Raw genomic sequence first — 19,680 nt, forward strand, 5'->3', positions numbered from 1 at the left:
ACCCAGGTGAGAGTTCAAGACCTGAATTTAATCCCTAGAACTGGCATTTAAAATAAAAAGAAGCAAGCAAACTAAAAGTCTGCCTCTGCACTCTCAAGCCTCTGGGACTGGGGATACAAGTCCTATGCATCCTCAGCCAACACTGGCCATGTGATTTAGGTCAGACTCCTTCTTCAGGGAGGTATTAGATTCCTAAATCAAACTCATGGACTTAAGACATAGTTCCCTCTCCCATGTCTTGCTTTTCAGGAGTCCTCCAGGGCTTGTAAGTACCCTATTCTGGGGGCCTTCTGGCATTCCTTCCCCCCCCCCCACTCTGTTCCATGCATTTTGTTTTTATTTTTGTTATTAAGAAGAGCTGATAAGATATGTAGAATCCAAGACAGTCTTCCAGACAAGTCCTGCCCAGAGGCACTAGGGTCCTGGGCCCAAGGAAGAAGGAAGCAGCTGATGAGGACGGTCTTCCTGAAAGATGCCTGGAAAGGTAGGTGGAATCATTGACTGCCCTGAGTTCAAATTTGCCTCTATCAGTGATAAAGGAAACCGTCTGACAGAATTTCCAAGAGTATTGAAACCAGGTATGGTACAGGTAAATGGCTCTCTCTTGCAGCTATGTCCAGGTAATGTCAAATACTGACACTCAGTGCCATGGCCACCTTATCCTGATGAAGACAGCATAGTTTCACCATCTATCATCAACTTGAGTCTTTTTTTTTTAATTAAATTAAGAAATCTGCTGAGCAGGTGACAATGAAAAGCAGATTTCAGTGGTGACAATTACAAGTGCATTATTTATCACATGTATGGCTGCTTCCCACAGCTACTTCCCCCATCTCATCATTGCGGGCTTGTTAAAGTAGATTTTACATTCTCGGAACTTTGAATCCAGCATCTCCAACACAGGGAGGCCTTCTGTGCTGATCTGCAATGAGAGAGAGACAAAGAGAAAAGTAGGCAGATAGGGAGAGACAGCAGGGCCAGTGGAGACAGTGCTTCTTCTTGAAGACCCTGGAAGACAGAGGTAGTAACACTGAGACAATGCTCTTTATAACCCTCAAATAGACCTGTGCAGAGGCAGGTGTCCCTCCCCTCAGGTTGATGTGGGCAATGACCCAACAGATGCCAGAACAGCTGAGATTCACCCAAAGAGATATAAAAGGGAAACCTCACAAATGCTACAACAGACTCCCGATTTCCAGATCCCATTTCTCATTCTCTTGCCTCAAGAAATCTGTACAGCCCTCCTACTACTCCTCTTCCACATCTTCTTCTTTCTCCCCTTCCTAGGGCGTAAGGTAGCTCCCAGCCAGGAATCTTAATTGGGGAGGGGGTGGGTTATGCCAACCCACCAGAAGCCAAGAGGCCATCCTCACCTTCCTTGGTGCCTTACTCTCACTTTCAAGTAAACTTTGCCTCTGCTCCCATTTTCCTACATCGTAATTCTTTGTTTGGTGGAGGAAAGAAAGGACCCTAGATGGTAGCAGCAGTGCCTAGGGTAGCATTGCCTGTGACTGTTGATTTCCCCCTCCCCCCCTCATTGTCCCCAACCCTAACAAACAATGAAGGTTATTACCTGAGGGATCTGCTATTGTACTGTATTGGGAAGGACTGTCGGGGGCCTGGAAGAAGGCTTTAAAAAGCAAGGACCAATAGGTTTGAGGAATGTGGAGTTAATTAAAGCCAGAGGGTCCTTGCTGTGGAGCTTTGAGAACATTGAAGATGCTGATATAAATTGAGTCTCCATAAGCAGGGAGAATGTGCAGGGTTTGGAAGGAAGTTTTTTTGTTTTGTTTTTTTTCCTGAGAGTAGTCTATGGCTGTCCCCAAGGGTTTCCAAACTCTGGAAAAATGTTTCACCAACCCATATTGTCCATTATTGTCACTTCTCATGGTGTATGGGAAATATGCCCCTAAAAATGAACCCCCATCTGTTGGAATCTTGCTTCTACCATTTGTTTATCATGTGTCTCACTTTCCTTGTATGTAAAACAGGAGAAAGAGCTTATTCAGTTATCATGGATATTAAATTAGCTACTCTCTGTGAAGAGCTCCAGACAGTAAATTCTTACCACATACAGCAAATGTTTCTCTACTTCTTTGTTGATATAGAAAATAGGCCACAAACTCAGAGCATTTCACAATATCTAGCCAGAATTTGTGTCTTGTTTCCATTGTATTTGCTAATTGGCTGTTTGTACTAGTGATAAAATATTTGTGTTAAAAATAAATGCATCTAGTCTGGGAATGTGGCTTAGTGGCAGAGTACTTGCTTAGAATACATGAAGCCCTGGGTTTGATTCCTCAGCACCATATAAACAGAAAAGGCTGCAAGTGGCACTGTGACTCAAGTGGTAGAGCACTAGCCTTAGCAAAAGAAGCTCAGGAACAGTGCCCAGGCCCTGAGTTTAAGCCCCAGGACTGACCAAAAAAAGTGTCTAAAAAGAAATACTGACACCTCTGGTTGATCCTAGGGTCTGGCATGTACTAGGCAAGGGTCTACCACTGAGCTGTACCCCAGCCCTACAAAAAGAAATAATGGGGCTGGGAAGGTGGCTCAGTGGTAGAGTGTTTGCCTTGCATGCCTGAGGCCCTGGGTTCGATTGCTCAGCACCATATAAGCAAAAAGAAAAAAGCCAGAAGTGGTGCTGTGGCTCAAGTGGTAGAGCGCTAGCCTTGAGCTAAAGAGCTGAGGGACAGCGCCCAGGCCCAGGCCCCATGACTGAACCCCCCCCCCAAAAAAAATAATAATGTAGTATGTTTTGGGGGGAAAAAGGGTAATACACAAATAACAGAAAACAAACTTCATGGAAGTAGAATAAAAATGATGATACTGATATGAAGGCAAAAGTATTTTTTTTGTTTGTGGTCAATTGTGAGACTTGAACTCGGGCCTGGGCAATGTCCCTTTCTTTTTTGCTCAAGGCTAGCACTCTACCACCTTGAGTCATAGTGACACTTCCAGGTTTTTTTGAGTGGTTAACTGGAGACAAGGGACTCATGGGACTTTTCTGCCTGGGCTGGCTTTGAACCACAATCCTCAGATCTCAGCCCCTGAATACCTAGGACTACAGATGTGAGCCACCAGGCCCAGCTGAAAATATTTTTTTTTAAATCGAGTGCACTGAAGATAGCTCTTTTATTTTTGCCATTACCCCCTAAACAACTTCATAACTATTCACATAGCAGGTACATGGTATTAGGTGAAGGGTCTAGAGACAATGTAAAGTATATTGGAAGATGGATGTAAGTTATTGCAACACTAAACTGTTTTATGTAAGTTTTATATGCATTAGCATCCTTGAGCCTTTATGATATGCAAGACTGACCATGATATGAATCCCTAGTGGACACTGAGGTAGTACCTGTACACATACAATTAACAGCAGTCAATCTGGCTGTGATATCCTTTACCAGGTTTCTTGTTTGCTTTGGTTTCTGGAAGCTCTACCTAAGCCTTTCATTCTAGACAAATATAGCCAAGTACAAGGCAATTCCTTCTGCCTCACCCCCCACCCCCACCCCTTGGAAGGTCCATCTATTCTTGCTGGAATTTCTTTCTCTCTAACCCCTTCTTGGGGAAGCATTTCACCAGGCAGGAGTGGCTGGGGAGACTGTGGCCACCTCCCAGTGACAGGGCTGCCAAGAGCATGAGCCTCATTGCTGACTCTCATTGCCCCTGCTGGCTCTCATACAGGGTGGAGAATCCGTACCCTTCTAGGAAAAGCACCCCTCCACACACACACACCTTCTCAGAGCCCATGTGTACAGCAGGAGTGTCATTATTCTGGGCCTCAATGCATAGTACAGGTCTTTGTCAGAGGAAATGCAAGCCCAAAGGGACAAAAGCAAGCTCTAGCATCATGCTTGAGAGGCTTGGAGAACCTGTACCTAAGGGTAAGGTGGAAGGCAGAGGGGTGGAAGGCAGAGGCAATGACTGCTAGATACAGAAGGAGTCTGGGAGCTACAGTAAAACAGCAGAGCCATGGGAAGTTAATAGAACCAGGTGAGGATGCCAGCAGAGCAGTCCTGAGACCACCATCAACTCCAGAGGTCAAGAAGATCATGAGCATGAGCTAGGCTGCACCTACCAAGGGCCAAGTGGAGAAGGATTTGTGACATCCCCAACAGCATCCTTCAAGCCATACATGGACCAGTCTGCACAAGGCAGAAGCCCTGTAGTACTCAGAGCTAAAACAGCTGGGCAAACTGAAAAACTAGGACCTCCAAAACCAGAGGTGAATTTTAGGAAAGCAGGCTTAAACCTATGACATTACACTCAGTTCTGGCAGACTGGATTTTTGTGTGTATGTGTCCAGGGCCAAACTGTCTCTAAAGGGATCAGAAAGGGAACTTTATGCTCCTGTCTGTCTGAATGCAAAGCCAAAAACAAAAAAAGAAAAGAAAAAGAAGAAAGTCTACATTTCCTGGAGAGTGGTCACTGAAGAGTAACTCTGAGCTATACATATACATACTGGGAAAAACCTAAATGACAAAGGGACTCAAGCACAATTTTTGCATAAGTGACTTATGCAGACCCAGAAGAATCCTGTGGTAGCTAGGCCAGAAGTTAAAAATGACATTTGGGGTGGGGAGGTACAGGGGAGAGATCTTACTTGAGACATTGCTGAGCTCCAGAAAAGGATATTGTATAGGTAGGGATAAAACTGCACAGTTTTTCACCTTTTTATTGCTCTGAAAAGTAATCACACAGGATTCCCTTGCTGATCCTATAACACAGACAATTGTAATATATAGTCATGAGCCAGGTTCAATCAGTGGTAGATATCATATGCAACTGTGGTCCCATCAGTTTCACAGTTCTCTTAGTTTATGCCTGTCTGTTCTGTGATGGTCACATAACAATGTGATCACCATAGGAGGCATTTCTCTGAACACAGCCTGGTCACTAAGCTGGACAACCCGAACACAAAGGAGACAGGAGGGAAAGCTGTACTAGAGTAAGGAAATGCACCTATAGAGATATACTATTCGTACATCTTTATGGAGTTCTTTATGGTAATTCAATTCAGGAATGCAATGTGTAATTATCAAAACAGTGTAATTTTCCATCTTCAAGCAATAATCTTTTTCTCTAAAGTACTGGAAATTGAGCCCAATCATTCTTATGTATTAAGTCTCTTGGATTTCCTGCTCATGCTGGTTTTGAACCTCAATCCTCAAATCTCAACCTCCTGAGGAGCTAGGATTATAGGTATGAGCCACTGCCCCTGCACAAACACTTCTTTAACAACTATGTTCTGATTTGGATCTGAAATATTCCCCCAAACCTCAGCATGTTTGAAGGTGCGACTTGAGAGTTGATTGGATCATATGGGGGTTGACCACATCCATAGGTTAATCCACTGATAGTTCATAGCTGAATGGGCTTTGGGGGGTGGGTTCTAGTTAGCAGAAGTAGGTCACTGGGGGTAGGAAGGAGTGTGGAGGGGAAGCATGTCCTTAAAGAGGCCAGGGTTCCTTTCTCTCTTTCTCTGCTTCCTAGCTACTATGAGGTGAGCAATGTGGCACTACTTGGCTCTCTGCCATCCTGAGCTCTCATACCAACACTCCCAGAAATGATGAAGCCACATGATCATGGACTGAAACTCAAGCCAGAAAGAATCCTTCCTTCTTTAAAGTTGATTTTTCCCCCTTAGGTATTTTGTCAGAATGACAGAAGACTGACTAATACAGCCATATTCTAAAGTACAACGAAATAATGCTGTGCAATTATCCTGTTTCTCCTACAATCCTAATTCCTTCTAGTGCAGGACAAACTAGTTATTCTTCAGCCTTGGCAAGTGGTCAGCGGTCATGGCCAGGAAGAAAGCATAATGAAACACTTCCAAGTGCTTTGAACTGGCAAATGTGTGTTTATATAATGACACAAAAACAAGCTAATGCAATGGCATTGCTGGGGGTTAATGGTGTTGGGGTCAGGAAATTACAGGTCTCTGCTACATATTTCATTGCACATGGTTTCCATTGCATCGGGAAAGATTCTTGCTCTGGAGTTAGATTCATGCACAAAGGCTAAAAAGGTAGAGGGCTGAAAGAAACATAGGTACCATGGTTTCCCTTATTTGTAATAACTAGAATATGTCTGGGACAAGCAGAAAAGGTCAAAAGCTATGTACATATGACCAGATAAGATGATATTAAGCAAAATGAACCCCAAGAGGGACACAAGTAGTTTTTTCTTTCTTGCTATTGTTTCTAATGTATTTATAATATACCATGTGATTTTTTTTTTGTTTCTTTGTATGTTCCTCCCCCTGTTTTCACTGTATTTGATGTCAGTGCCCTGCATCTTTTTATAATTTGGGAAGGGGAAGGAAAAAAACAAAATGCTTAAATAGGGATATAGGTTGATCCACTGCAACAATGAGATGTACAAGATACTATGTTGAAAAACGAACTTTACAGTTCAGGCTGGGGGGCGGGCAGCGTAGTTGTGGAGGTGGGAAGGAAGGGATGGTAGGGAAAAACAAAGGAGGAGGCAACAATGCTTGATAGGAAATGTACTCATTACCTTGCTCATGTAATTGTAACCCCTCTGTACAGTATTTTTACAATAAAAATATTAAAAAGGTAGAGGGCTAGGGAAATGAATCATAAGTGAATTTTATTCCCTTCTGAGAGATGAATGTGCAAAGAAGTGGAGTTGGCATCTGAATTGCACCAGAAAATTCTACCAGGTGCATGTGGCAATGGCAGAGGATAGTTGAGGTTGTCTCCTCCTGGCTTTCAACCACTTCTGCCAGGCTTCATAGACATGGGCTTTAGAGGCAGGCAGATAATGCAGATAATTCCTTCTAGTGAAAGAACACTGAACTTCCAATCAGGAGACCTGGTTAAGATCCACAGAGCATCTGGTCATACAAAATAGTATTTATTGAAATGAACTCCAGGGAATGACAACAAGAGCTTTTCTTTTCCTTTTTTGCTGTTTTTATTTTCTTCCCTTTTTGTACTGTATGTTTGTTTATCTGTCTTTGGGAGTGTAAGGGAAGACCTAGAAATGGAGGGACAAGGAATGAACAAATATGCAATGCTACTCACTGGACACTATGTTGAAATTGAACTATATAATTTGTGGGTGGACAGGAGGGAAAAACTGGGGTCGACCAAGGAATGTACTCTTTACCTGACTTATGTAACTGTAATCCCTCTGTATATCACCTTTTTAATAATAATAATAATAATAAATTGAAAAATAAGGTTGGGTCCGGCACCCCACAGGGCTGGGGGAGGGGGAGGGGTATTGTCTCCTCGCCTCTCTTCCTGCAACGTGGGGTGGGGATGGGCACGCAGAGAGCCCTTCGCTGATTGACCAAGGCCTGAAGGGTGCACCTTGGCCCTGGGCCCAGCGTTCATCCTCTTGGTGACCTGTCAGAACCGACAAGACAGACCTGTGCGTGGTGGGCAGGAGAGTACCCCGAACCCTAGTAACTGTGCGGCTGGTAGTGAGCTTAGAACCTTCTAATGCTGCCCCTTTTCCCTCGCCGCCAGCCCTCCGACCATACCCGCAGGTGTGTCCTGGCCCAGCTACCTGGAAATGTTGGCAGCCATGTGCACGGGTGCCCAAGTGGTGCACAGGTACTACCGGCCTGACCTGACAATACCTGAAATTCCACCAAAGCCTGGAGAACTCAAAACAGAGCTTTGGGGACTGAAAGAGAGACAACACAAACCTCAGGTTGCAGAGCAATAAAAATTTCAGAACTCAAGGATGCCAAGAATTCTGTAAATGAGAAGTCTTAAATAGGTGTTAAACGTAACTTACTGTGTCAAACTACTTGTGGCTAAGCACCTAATGCTATGCTGATAGCAGAATTGGTGCTTTGTCTATATTCACTGATGAGGTGAACTTGTCATTACAGTTTGACCAAAATGCCAAACTACCTACTCTCAGCCTCTTGCATGTGGAGTGGAAGATAGTTGTCTTGTATATCATATAAGATTGAGTATTTGCCATGTTCCCTGCCATTTTAGTTCTTCTGGCTTTTCTCTGAATTAGCTTGAGTATAATGGCCGATGGGAATTATAAACTTAAACATAGTAAACTTGATATTGACACTGAATGTGTATGAGATCCAAGTTAATATTTCTATAAATAATAAAAGTACTTGTATTGAAAAATAAAAACAAAAAGATTTGCAGAGCTAGTAAGTATCCCTGAGATTTTGGGCATGTCCCTGGACTGCTCTGGGCCTTAAGTTGCTCTTCTCTGAACTTGATAGTCGCTTAGGGTCCATTTCACAGTAAGAAGCTGAATCGATGCCAGTTCATTAGGCTGTTGTCCCACATCCACCAAATTACTGGCGCTGACCCACCAAGATTAGGGTCATTTTCTAATTATGCATCCATCTTGTGACCTGCTTCTCCTTATGACTCACCCTGCATCTGTCGCACAGAGCCTGAGGTAATGGGGTTTGGCTGAGGCCTTTGCAGTTTCCTCTTACCCATGCATGGTATGAGGGGTGCAGCTTCTAGAATGCCTGGCTCCTTGGCAGCCTTCTCTAACAGTTAACGAACCAACTCATGTGATCTACAAAGATGTTATATCTGAGGATTATTTTTAAACCCAAGTATAAAGAGCAGAAAGTTCAAGTTCTTAAGGGCAGAAGTTGGATGGATGATACGTTTTCTATGGGGGAATGGTCACTTGAACAAGGCTGGCAGAACACAGTAAATCCTGCCTCTCCAGGAGTGTTTACAGTCTGGGAGCCTCAGGAATGCTGTTCTTGGAACCCATGGTTTTGAAACAGATGGATAAGACTATAAAGTGATGAATGTCTGAGGCCACAGGCTGAAAGTTGAGTCCCTAGCAGACTTGTATCCATTATTAGAATTGTAAAATAAGGATGTGAGGAAGTAAATCCCCCTTGTTAGACATCTCATACAATCTAGTGCTCTGCATGTTCCCAAACATGGTCCCTTTGAAGTTTGTATCTTTAGCTCTGACAGGATACAGCCCTCCCACCCCAACCCCCACCCCCAACCCCACCAAGGGGAGGTTAAGTTGCACTACTCTGGAATGCAACTAGGAAGACAGCTATCAAAATTGTCAGTGTGTCCAAGTCCTTTACTTAGTCATAAAAATCTATTCCAGCACCAGAGAAAGAAATAAGTTTATAAATAAGGATATTTCCCACAAAAATTTAAATAGCCAGGTACTAGTGCCTCACACCTGTAATCCTAGCTACTAAGGAGGCTGAGATCTGAGGATTGAGGTTCAAAGCCAGTCTACCCAAGGAAATCCAGGAGACTCTTATCTCTAGTTAACCACCAAAAGCCCAGTAGAGTTGTGAATCAAGTGGTAGAGTACTAGCCTTGAGCAAAAAACCTCAGGGACAGTGCCAGGCCCTAACTTCAAGCCTTAGGACCAGTACTAAAAAATAAATAAGTAAATAAAACAACCATGGGTGAGATGAGTCAGAAAGTTTTAAGAATTTCATGGAACTCATACCTGTAATCAGAGCTACATAGGAAGCTGAGCTCTGAGTATCTTGGTTCAAAGCCAGCCTGAGCAGGAAAATTATGAGACTCTTCAATTAACCTCCAATAAGCTGCAAATGGAGCTGTGGCTCAAATGGTAAAGTACCAGCCTTGAGAAAAGCTAAGAGACAGTCCTAGGCCTGAATTCAAATCCCATTACTGGCACAAAAATAAACAGGATGGAAAAATTGATGGAAAAAAATGATGCTTCATAAAAATGTTTATAATTGCATATAAACCCAAAGAAAAATGACAAGTTTGATATGTAACTTTTTAAAGTGAAAATGCCTAAACAATATACAAGATATCATGCTGAAAGATTACTATAGATTAGGGAGGATGGCTGAGACAAAAATCTAACAAGTATTTAAATAATAGCCACCCAAAAGAGAACAGAGGAACGAACCATTTAGTTGTGAACACTTGGCTTGAGGTTAAAGGTAAAACTATAAACAATTACTGTAGCCAGTTGTCTTGTCTCTTGAAATGGTATATCTTACCAGTTCTGAAACTATTACATAATAGTGAACAAATAATAGACTTTCACCATGAGAAGATGGGCTATAAATACACAAGTGGACAGGGCTAGGCAGCACCCTGTGCTGCTACTCTGAAATCAGAGATGTCAGCGCCATCACCTGGTTTTACAGCTAGAGATGCAGAGATCATGATAAACTTCAGGAAGCAGACATACATTGTTGGCTTGGTACACTGAGAGGGTCTAAAAGCAATGGCACCCTAGTAATGAGTATATTTAGCATCTAATGCTTGTGTGTAAATACCTTACACTATTACAAGGAGCAGGAAGTCCTTAGAGATCGGGCTGCAGGTTGGAACGCTTTGCTGTGCAGGTCAGGAAGTGCTTAAAATGGACCAGGAAATATGGAAATGACATAGAAGAAGATTAAAGAGCCTGATGGCTCAGAGGTAACTAGAGTGTCAACATAGCCAAAGGGGTGGGTGGGGTTACACACATGTGTAGACCCAATTACTATGCAGGAGAAGCCTGGAAGACTGAAGGCTTGAAGCCAGCCTGGGCAAAAAGTTGGCAAGGTCCTATTTCCAGACTAACACCAGGCATGCTGGTTCTCAGTTACCTGGAAGATGAAGATAGGGGAATCCAGTTTTGAGGCCAGCCTGAGGAAAGTTAGCAAGAGACCTCATTTGAAAATCAAGCTTTATATGTGTGTGTGTGTGTGTGTGTGTGTGTGTATATATATATATGTGTATGTATATATGAATTCTATGCCTCCATAGGAAAGAATGGCATCACCCCATTTGTTAGGAACTGAAAAGACTTGGAAAAAATTATATTAAGTGAAATAAGCCAGGCCCAAAGAAACATAGATCCCATGGTTTCCCTTATGTGCAATAACTAATGTATGTCTGGGACAAGTAGAAAAGGTCAAAAACTATATACATATGACCAGATAAGATGAAGTTAAGTGAAATGAACCCCCAGATAGGGACACAAGTGGTTTTTTTCTTTCTTGCTGTTGTTTCTCACGTATTAAGGTACCATGTGATTTTTTTGTTGCTTTGTATGTTCCTCCCCAACAGTATAACCCCTATTTTCAGTGTATTTGATGTTGTTATAATTTGGGGAGGGGAAGGGAAAAAACAAAATGTTCAAATAGGGATACAGTTTGACCCATTGCAACAATGAGATGTACAAGACACTATGTTGAAAAATGAACTTTACAATTTAGAAGGGGCTGGGGAGAGTGGAGGTGGGAAGGTGGAGAGTAAAGGAGTGGGGAGTGGGGGGGGGTAGGGGCAGTGTAGTTTTGGAGGTGGGAGGGAAGGGATGGTAGAGGAAAAACAAAGGAGGAGGCAACAATGCTTGATAAGAAATGTACTCATTACCTTGCTCATGTAACTGTAACCCCTCTGTACAGTATTTCCACAATAAAAACTTAGAAAAAGAAAATCAAACTAAATGCAAAAAACTGGGGGCATGGCTCAAGTGGTAGAACATTTGCTTAGTGAGGGCAAAGTCCAAAGTTCAATCTCCATTGGAGAAACTACAAAATACAAACTTATACACACACAGAGATGTGACTAAATTTTTTTTAAAAGTTTCCATATGTATGGGGGAATTCTATATGAATTAAAACATTCCACTTGAAATTAATCCTTTTTATTCCTTTGTATTTTATCTACTTAGCCACAAGTATGCATGTCTTTTTTTCTTTTTCTTTTATTTTTTTGTTTACCAGTCCTGGGGCTTGAACTCAGGGCCTGGGCACTGTCCTTGAGCTTCCTTTGCTCAAGGCTAGCCCTCTACCACTTGAGCCACAACACCACTTCCAGTTTTTTCTGTTTATGTGATACTGAGGAATCGAACCTAGGGCTTCATGCATGTTAGGGCAAGTCCTTTGCCACTAAGCCACATTCCTGGCCCTGCATTTCTTTTTATAATATACATTTACTTAATTCTTAAAAGGACCTTTGGTAGGCCTGTCACAAGGAGCCCTTTTTGGTATCACTTGTCTGTCACTGTGTCTGTCAGACACAGATACACCCATCTGGGCTCCTCCAGCAGCTGTGGTGGTGCCACAGCAATTCTGAATGAATGGGATGGTGACAGTGGGAAAGCTGAAGTGTCAAATGACTTAAGAGTGTCACATGCCTGTCCCCTGAGGGCCTGAGTATACTCTGTGCCAGAAGGAATTCTAAAAACGGTCATGTGCACATTCCATTGTAGAAGCGTGCTGCCACTTTGTAGCTTAAGAGTTCCAGAGCCAGGAGCTTGGAGTTGGAGCACTGTGGAAGTGCCATTGGGTATTTTCAAAAGAAAAACTATTTACCACACATAGATAGGACATACCCGCTGAATCTTTGGGTGCTTTAGAAAACTATTGTGTTTTCTTTTTAGTAATAGTTTGCTTGAGGGGTTTTGTTTAGTTTGGGACAGGGCCTCACTTTGTAGCCCAGGCTGACTACAATCAAATTCACAATCTTCCTACCTCTGCCTCCCTACTGCTAAGATTATAGGTTTGCACCACCACGCCCAGCTTTGGCTATACTTTTTGAAATGAATTTCAAACCACACCTTTCACAGTGTTGGTAAGGGATAATAGAGAACCTATAAGTACAGTAGTAATCTGCTGAGCTTATTGAACTAAATGAATTAAAGAGATGGGAGTTGCTGGCAGGACTAGAAAATTCTGAAATTGGACTTTAAAGTTTGGATTACGCAATGGTCTCATCCGTGAGCAACTTATTTCACAACTGTTCCAGAGTCTGCCAGCTGGAGTGACATTAGTGTGTCACACAGGAGTTTGTACCCTAGATCAGGGTCACATACATAGGCTAGGCTCTCCTTCATCTTTCTCTATAACTTCCAGAAGGCCAAGTCACAAGTTTCCAATGGACATTATGCAGTTCATTATCAATCCACATTCATACCTGATTCATGAAATTCTTTATCTCATGAAGTTGCTTTTTGTTTTGGTTTTTGGTTTTGTTTTCCAATACTGGGGCTTGAACTCCAGGCCTGGGCTCTGTCTTGGAGCTCCTTTGCTCAAGGCTTGCACACTAACACTCTACCACTTGAGCCACATCATTACTTCAGGCTTCTTGTGGTTAATTGGAGATAAGAACCTCTCAGGCTTTTCCTGCCTGGGCTGGTTTTGAAGTGTGTTCTTCAGATCTCAGTCCCCTGAGCAGCTAGGATTGCAGTCATGAGCCACTGGCACCTGGCTCAAAGTTTTATTTCTTAGTGGTTCCAGATCATTCTACTTTCCCTCTGTTACCATGAGAGATATTTCTCCAGACTGTCTCTATTCAAATGCAGAGGCATATTCCTGATTCCTTCTTTGAGCAAAGAGCCACTGAATATGTATTAACCCAATTTCAGAGCTATCCCTCTTTTGAGCCAGACAATTAAAAACCTGCAGTTTGTGTTAAATAATGTGTTTTGGGAGGGAAAACTCAACTGGTTTTTCTGACATTTATGAACTGTTTAAGGAAATAGGATAAAAGCTTTCAGAATTAGACTCTGGAACTTTTTAAATTTTAATTTTTAAATATTAGAATAGGAATATATGATAGTCAAACTTTATTATCCTGTCAAGTTAGAATAGTAAGTCTAACATTACGTTTAGACATTTTTTCCAGAAGATAAGTTTAAATCATGATGTAAAATTAAATACGAAACTATGACAAGATAGGCAAATGGTCTTAGAATTCAGGGTGTCTCTCTTGTTTGTATAATTATAACTTACTGGTACTAATAATTCCTTTTCCTTTTAATATTAATAATAATAGCTAGCATACATAGCTACTTAAGGCAACAGACCTATGCACTGAATCATTAAAATAACTGAATGAAGTAGGTCCTAACCACTGTGTCCACTGTCCAACGTGTGCAGTTAATAAACAGCCAAAGACAGATTCAAATCCTGAGCATCACCACAGAGTCCAAGATTCCAGTTCCTGCATTTTTTTTTGATGTCTTGAACTGTGAGCAGAGTCAAACTGTAAGGCCCAACTTTCCCCTCTGCCACCCAGCAGAATCTATTGGGCAGTCCACCTATTCCTCACCCAGGGATGTTCGGTCAATGTTTTACAATCAACCAGCCTGATGAAGAGTTAATTTGTAACATTTGCCCACTGCTATGGTATAGTTTTCTTCTCATAGTCAATTTCAGGTTCCCAACTTGAAATGTGGAATGGAGAAGAGATGTTCAGTTGCACTCCATTATATGCTATTTGTGTCAGACAAACACAAGCACTGTGCATAGCCTCAAGAGCGCAGATAAAAATAAATAAAAGACTTGTGAAATGATCATTCTTGAGAACTGATTACCTTTTCCCTGGATATAATTCAGTCATCTAGTATATAAATGTTTATATTTGCTACTATTAATGACCTATTATATAAACATATCATTTAATTCTAATTAATGTTTTAAGACTTGAAAATTTAGCATCCTATCAGATAATTTATTTTCTAGAAGTGTGAAATTAGAGCAAGAGGGAAATTAGGTCTTAGCTTACAGACTCAATTGTTTGATTCTGGTCCTCCTCCCAACAAATTTCTGGGCTTACTTGAGTCTGCACAGAAGAGCCAGGGTGTGGGTTTGCCCAGTACTGCTGAGGTGTTTGTTCGGCTCTGCCTCCTGGTGGTGGCAACTTCTTTATTTTCTGTTGCTGTCTTGCATTTATGCTTTAGAGCTCTTCTCACTCAAATGCCAAGCACACTTTGCACACTACCATTTCAAGTTACTGGCTGGCTTCCATCAGACTCTTAATTTGTTGTCTCCTATAGTAAACCTTTAAAGTAAACTCCTAAACATCAGGCCAAAGTGCAGTTGATCAATCAATTAACAGGTTCTTATCTCCCACTGAGATCATTACCCCAGTTCTTCAGCCATAGGGAGCATCTTTGAAATGCCAACCAGAGATGCCAGTATTCTGACAAATAACCCGAAGTCCTTCTCATCTCTAGTTTCTCTGAGGCTTACTGGCCCTCGGCAGGTAAGTCCTCAAGTACTTTATCTTGTGTTTCTGAACAGTGATGGCATAGGACCATCTGCTACCCCACATTCCTGCATTTCCACCATGGATATCTTTTAAGATAACAAAAACAAGCTGGGCACCCATGGCTCATGTCTGTAAATCCTAGCTCCTCCTGAGATCTGAAGACTGTGGTTCAAAGCCAGCCCAAGAAGGAAAGTCTGTGAGACTCTTATCTCCACTAAAAAACTACCAAGAAGCCAAAAATGGAGGTGTAGCTCAAGTGGTAGGGCACTAGCCTTGAGCAAAAGAAGCTCAGAGACAGGGCCCAGACCCTAAGTTTAAACCCTTGACTGGTATGGGCAAAAAAAGAACAATAACAAAAACATATGTCTGTAGAATCAATTGAGAAAATTGAGAGATTGCCTCTGCTTGTGCTACCCAAGAGGAGATCAGGGCTTGCATTAGAGGGAATCCCCAACCATTCTTCCCCATCTCCTTTATTTTTGTATCTCCCATTCAGTATTCATCCATCCATCCATCCATCTATCCATCCATCCATCCATCCATCCCTCCATTCATTCATAACAACTATCTCTTGAACATAATGATGTACAAGAGATGTGGGCATAAAGTTAAAGAAGGCAGAGGTCCAGGCCCTACATCAAAAGAATTCAATGTGCTATGGTAGAGGCTGAGAATTCATTTGAAGCATCAGACATGCAGGAGTCAGTGGGTGCTTTTGATGAGAGTAATTCCTTGTCAGCATTGCTGACAAGGATCCATGTAGGAGCACTGAAGCTTATCTGAAAGTACATGAAGAGTTTAGACAAAGAGGGTCAGTACAAAAAGATGAATAAAGGATTGAGATCGTAGAAGTTGTAGCAGAAGCAATAAAGCAGTTGGCTGGATAGTTCATGAGGCAGATGTAGAGAGAGATGACCGTAGAAGCTAGGATACCAGTGGAGCTCAGGCTTGGTTATCATAGCAAGAAATGTGGACTTTGTCCACATAGAAATAAAGGTTGGCGTTTCATATAGTCAGTTGTGGGGCTTGAACTCTGGGCCTGGGCGCTGTCCCAGAGCTCTTCAGATCAAGGCAAGCACTCTACCACTTGAGCCACAACACCACTTCTGGTTTTGCAGTGGTTCATTGGAGATAAGAGTCTCATGGGGAATTTCCTGCCCAGGCTGGCTTTGAACCACGATCCTCAGATCTCAGCCTTCTGTGTAGCTAGGATTATAGGTGTGAGCCACCAGCAACTGGCTGCCTTTCAATATTTTTAAGCAAAGACTCAAAGGATTAGGTAAAGAATTTGTCTGTGTCAGCTTTGTTAGGCACCTAGGACAAATTTGGGCTTATTTCTGTGTAGGGACAAAGGAGAAGTCAGGTTCCTTACATAAGAATATGAACACTTTATTCCCTTGTACTCAGAATGGAACCCAAGGCTTTCCACATGCTAAACAATCGCTCTATCTCATCGGCTACACTGCCAACCCTTTTATTTTTATTTTGTTTTGAGACAAGTTTTGCTAACTTTGCAGAAGCTGACCTCAAACTCATGACCCTTCTGCTTCCACTGCCTAAATAGCTAAGATCACAGGAGTACATCCTGCCTGATTGGATGTAGACATTTTTAACAAGCAGTAAAAAATGTTGCTGGCTCCCCTAGCCATTTCTGAAAAGCTCTCTCCCATGAAATCAACATCTGTTTACTTATTAAAAAGGAAGGGAAAATGCCAAAGAAAATGGGGAAGTAAAAAATATTAGAGGAAAAATCAGCCCAACTGAGGAACGGGAGAAGAGTTGCTCTGAGGAACTGTAGAGCAGGACCTGTGGGCATGAAGTAGTGTCCCCACTACCTGTGGACAGGAAGGCCTGATGACAGCTCAAGCAAGAGATTCCATACCTTCAGCAGATGAACAGGAAGGAAAAAAAGACATTTGTGGAAGACATTTGGTGGGTTTTCTTAGTGTGGAGTTTGGGGATAATTAAAAATAATCCAGAAAATATTTCTAAAACATTATTTGGTCAAACATTACCAAAGGCTTGAATGTTCCTACCCATCAACCTAGTAACTGTATGTCTAAAAGTTCATTCTGAATCTAATACGGGCTGAGAATAAATTTGCATATAATATGTGCATTACAATATTGTATAATAGAAACAACACATTTGGGCTATATATAAAAAGAGGGATAAATTAAGAGTCATGCTTATTCTGAATATTTTATCCTTTTTATAGCTTTAATCATGCTTAAACACAATGATCCTGTGTATAATATGATTCTAATTTTGTAAAGAAATCCCTGTATGCATAGCAAATGAAGAAATGAATGTTATAAAATATTAACCAGCTGTCTTCAAATGGTAAAGTTCTACATTTGTTCTTCTTTATTCTTTATCAAGCACTCTGAACACTTTATGTAATCTATAGTATTCTAATAAACAAAAAAGGCAATAAATGTAAAAAAAATGAATAAAAGAAATGACAAGTTTCTGGCCTTACAGAAAATCTTGCAAAAAGTTTAGATTTAAATATAGGTTATTATTAATATACAAACCAGGGAAATTTTAATAAAGTGAAAAAAATCAAGATCAATGGAAATAAATACATACTTTTAATTATGAGGTTCAACATAATTGCTATGACTCAATTAGCTTATGAGCTTCAGGCAGAGCAAATATGGAAAACTGGATCAGCTCAGTTTTAATTACAATATACAACCATCTCACAGTTGATCTACAAAAGAAATAATGTGTTGCTAAGCACTGCCCTCTAAAATAAAATATTTACTAAGTTTATGATGGAAGAGACTTGAGTGATATCAATATCAATATGCAATATGCCATATATTTGTGTGTGTGTAATCTGGCCTTGAACTCAGGGCCAATAATTGCTCACAGCTGGTGCTCTACCACTTGAACTACGCCTCTGGTCTTGTATTTTGTGGGTCAATTGGGGATGGAATCTCACAGACTTTCTCCTTTCTTTCTGTTTTTACCAATTAAATTGAAGTGAGTCACACCACTGCCATTGTGACAAGTTTATTTCTAAATGTTCCATTAGACAATTAAAGCTAATATTTGATATTCTCCATTGGAAAGTTGTTTTTCAAATTCTATTGCACTTCCCAAATGTAGTAAGAACTAATTAACTGCTATTAGAAATCCCTCTAAAATGGTCAAGCTAATTAAAGTTTAATTTTGGAAATCTTATTAATGATAAATAGGAGATAATATCAAGACATAATCAAGATAATTTTGACCATTTCTAGTTGTTTGTGAGTAAATGATTTTACATAGAATTGTTAAAAAGCAAGACTTCTATTCTGTTGAGAGAAAGGGAGAGAGGGGGGGAGAGAGAGTGATAGAGAAAGAGAGAGACATATTCTTCTAGCAATGACAAAGTCTGGAAAACTTCACTTTTTCATGTGGAGATATCTTTGAGAAATAATCATTTTGACTTTCAGTGATTTCCCACTGGTGCCCTGAGTAGTCCATGTTACCTCACAGTTCCACTAGATGGCAGCATCTGGAAAACCCTTGAGAGATGTCAGGGAATTGAGCTGTTATTGTTCATGGATAGTTTCAGTGTAGACTCCTAGATTTCATCAATGGTGTTTTAAAGATCTTTAGGGCTGGGAAGGTGGCTCCGTGGTAGAGTGCCTGCCTAACATGAATCCCTAGGTTTGATTCCTCAGTACCACATAAACAAAAAAGCCAGAAGTGGCACTGTGGCTCATGCGGCTCAAGAGTTCTAGCCTTGAGCAAAAGAAGCTCAGGGATAGTGTCCAGGCCCTGAGTTCAAGCCCCAGGACTGGCAAAATTTTAAAAAATGAATAAAGATATTTCATTTTACTCCTTTTACTCCAAAATGTTAAAGAATGTTATATATCTATGCAATGTTTGGTTTTCAAATTTGCAATTCTACATTAGAAATTTCATTCTGAACCAGTGGTTCCCAGGCAATGTTGGTGAGTGTAGTGGTCAAATCTATTCTTAATATGCTCATTTGCATTTGAGAAACTTGAAAAGTGATGTAGCAATTGTTAGGTAGCTTATTTGAGAAGAGAAACCTGGAGTTCTTCTGCTGGAGAAGAGCAGTGTGTTAAGTTGCCTTGATTTATGCTAACATTACAAGTTTTTTTGTCTTTCATTTTCTGGAGTTCATTTCAATAAATATTATTTTATATGAACAGATGCACGTAGGCATTGTGCCTTTATGCTTTTCTCCTAAGAGTATCCTCCTTTGTATATATATAGCTTGAAGCCTGGGCTCTTTAGCTCAAGGCTAGTGCACTACCACTTGAGTCTCAGCCTCCTGAGTAGCTAGGATTACAGGTGTGAACCACTGGTGCCCAGCTGTAAAAATGTTTTGGGGAAAAAAAAAGTTTCCTTGATATTAAATGAAGAGAAATGTGTAGGTCCAAATCCTTAGTTGTTTTTTTTTTCTTTAGATGGAATGAGCGTACTCTTCCCCTTTTACTCTCATGAAAGTAGAGCTCTTTTATAAACTTTTCTACTTGGGCTGGCTTCTAATCTTGACCTTCAGGTCTTAGTCTCCTGAATGTCCTAGCTCAGCAGTACAGCACACTGGCCTGTGTTGGTGTTGGTGGTTGCCGTGTATTTGTGTGGCTGATGGGAGCTAAGGCTCACTTTCCTGCCCAGCATCAAGAATGTCCTTGATGTGCATATTGAAAAAAGATCAAGGTTC

The 19,680-nt window shown here is 41.2% G+C and overlaps 1 protein-coding gene across 1 annotated transcript; it reads left to right on the plus strand.

The window, feature by feature from the left end:
• The first annotated feature begins 472 nt into the window (after positions 1–472).
• LOC122125092 (protein BRAWNIN-like) lies at positions 473–7,738 on the plus strand. Its single transcript, XM_042699644.1, has 3 exons — positions 473–589; positions 1,288–1,295; positions 7,512–7,738. Exons 1-3 carry the CDS (start codon positions 473–475, stop codon positions 7,711–7,713), a joined length of 327 nt encoding a protein of 108 aa, XP_042555578.1. The 3' UTR covers positions 7,714–7,738.
• Positions 7,739–19,680: the final 11,942 nt, after the last annotated feature.

Source organism: Dipodomys spectabilis, unplaced genomic scaffold, assembly GCF_019054845.1.
Source record: "Dipodomys spectabilis isolate Male_0828 unplaced genomic scaffold, ASM1905484v1 ptg000009l, whole genome shotgun sequence".
Taxonomy (NCBI): Eukaryota; Metazoa; Chordata; class Mammalia; order Rodentia; family Heteromyidae; genus Dipodomys; species Dipodomys spectabilis.

Coding starts and splice junctions, on each gene's coding strand:
- LOC122125092 (XM_042699644.1), top strand. CDS start 473: ATGCCTGGAAAGGTAGGTGGAATCATTGACTGCCCTGAGTTCAAATTT.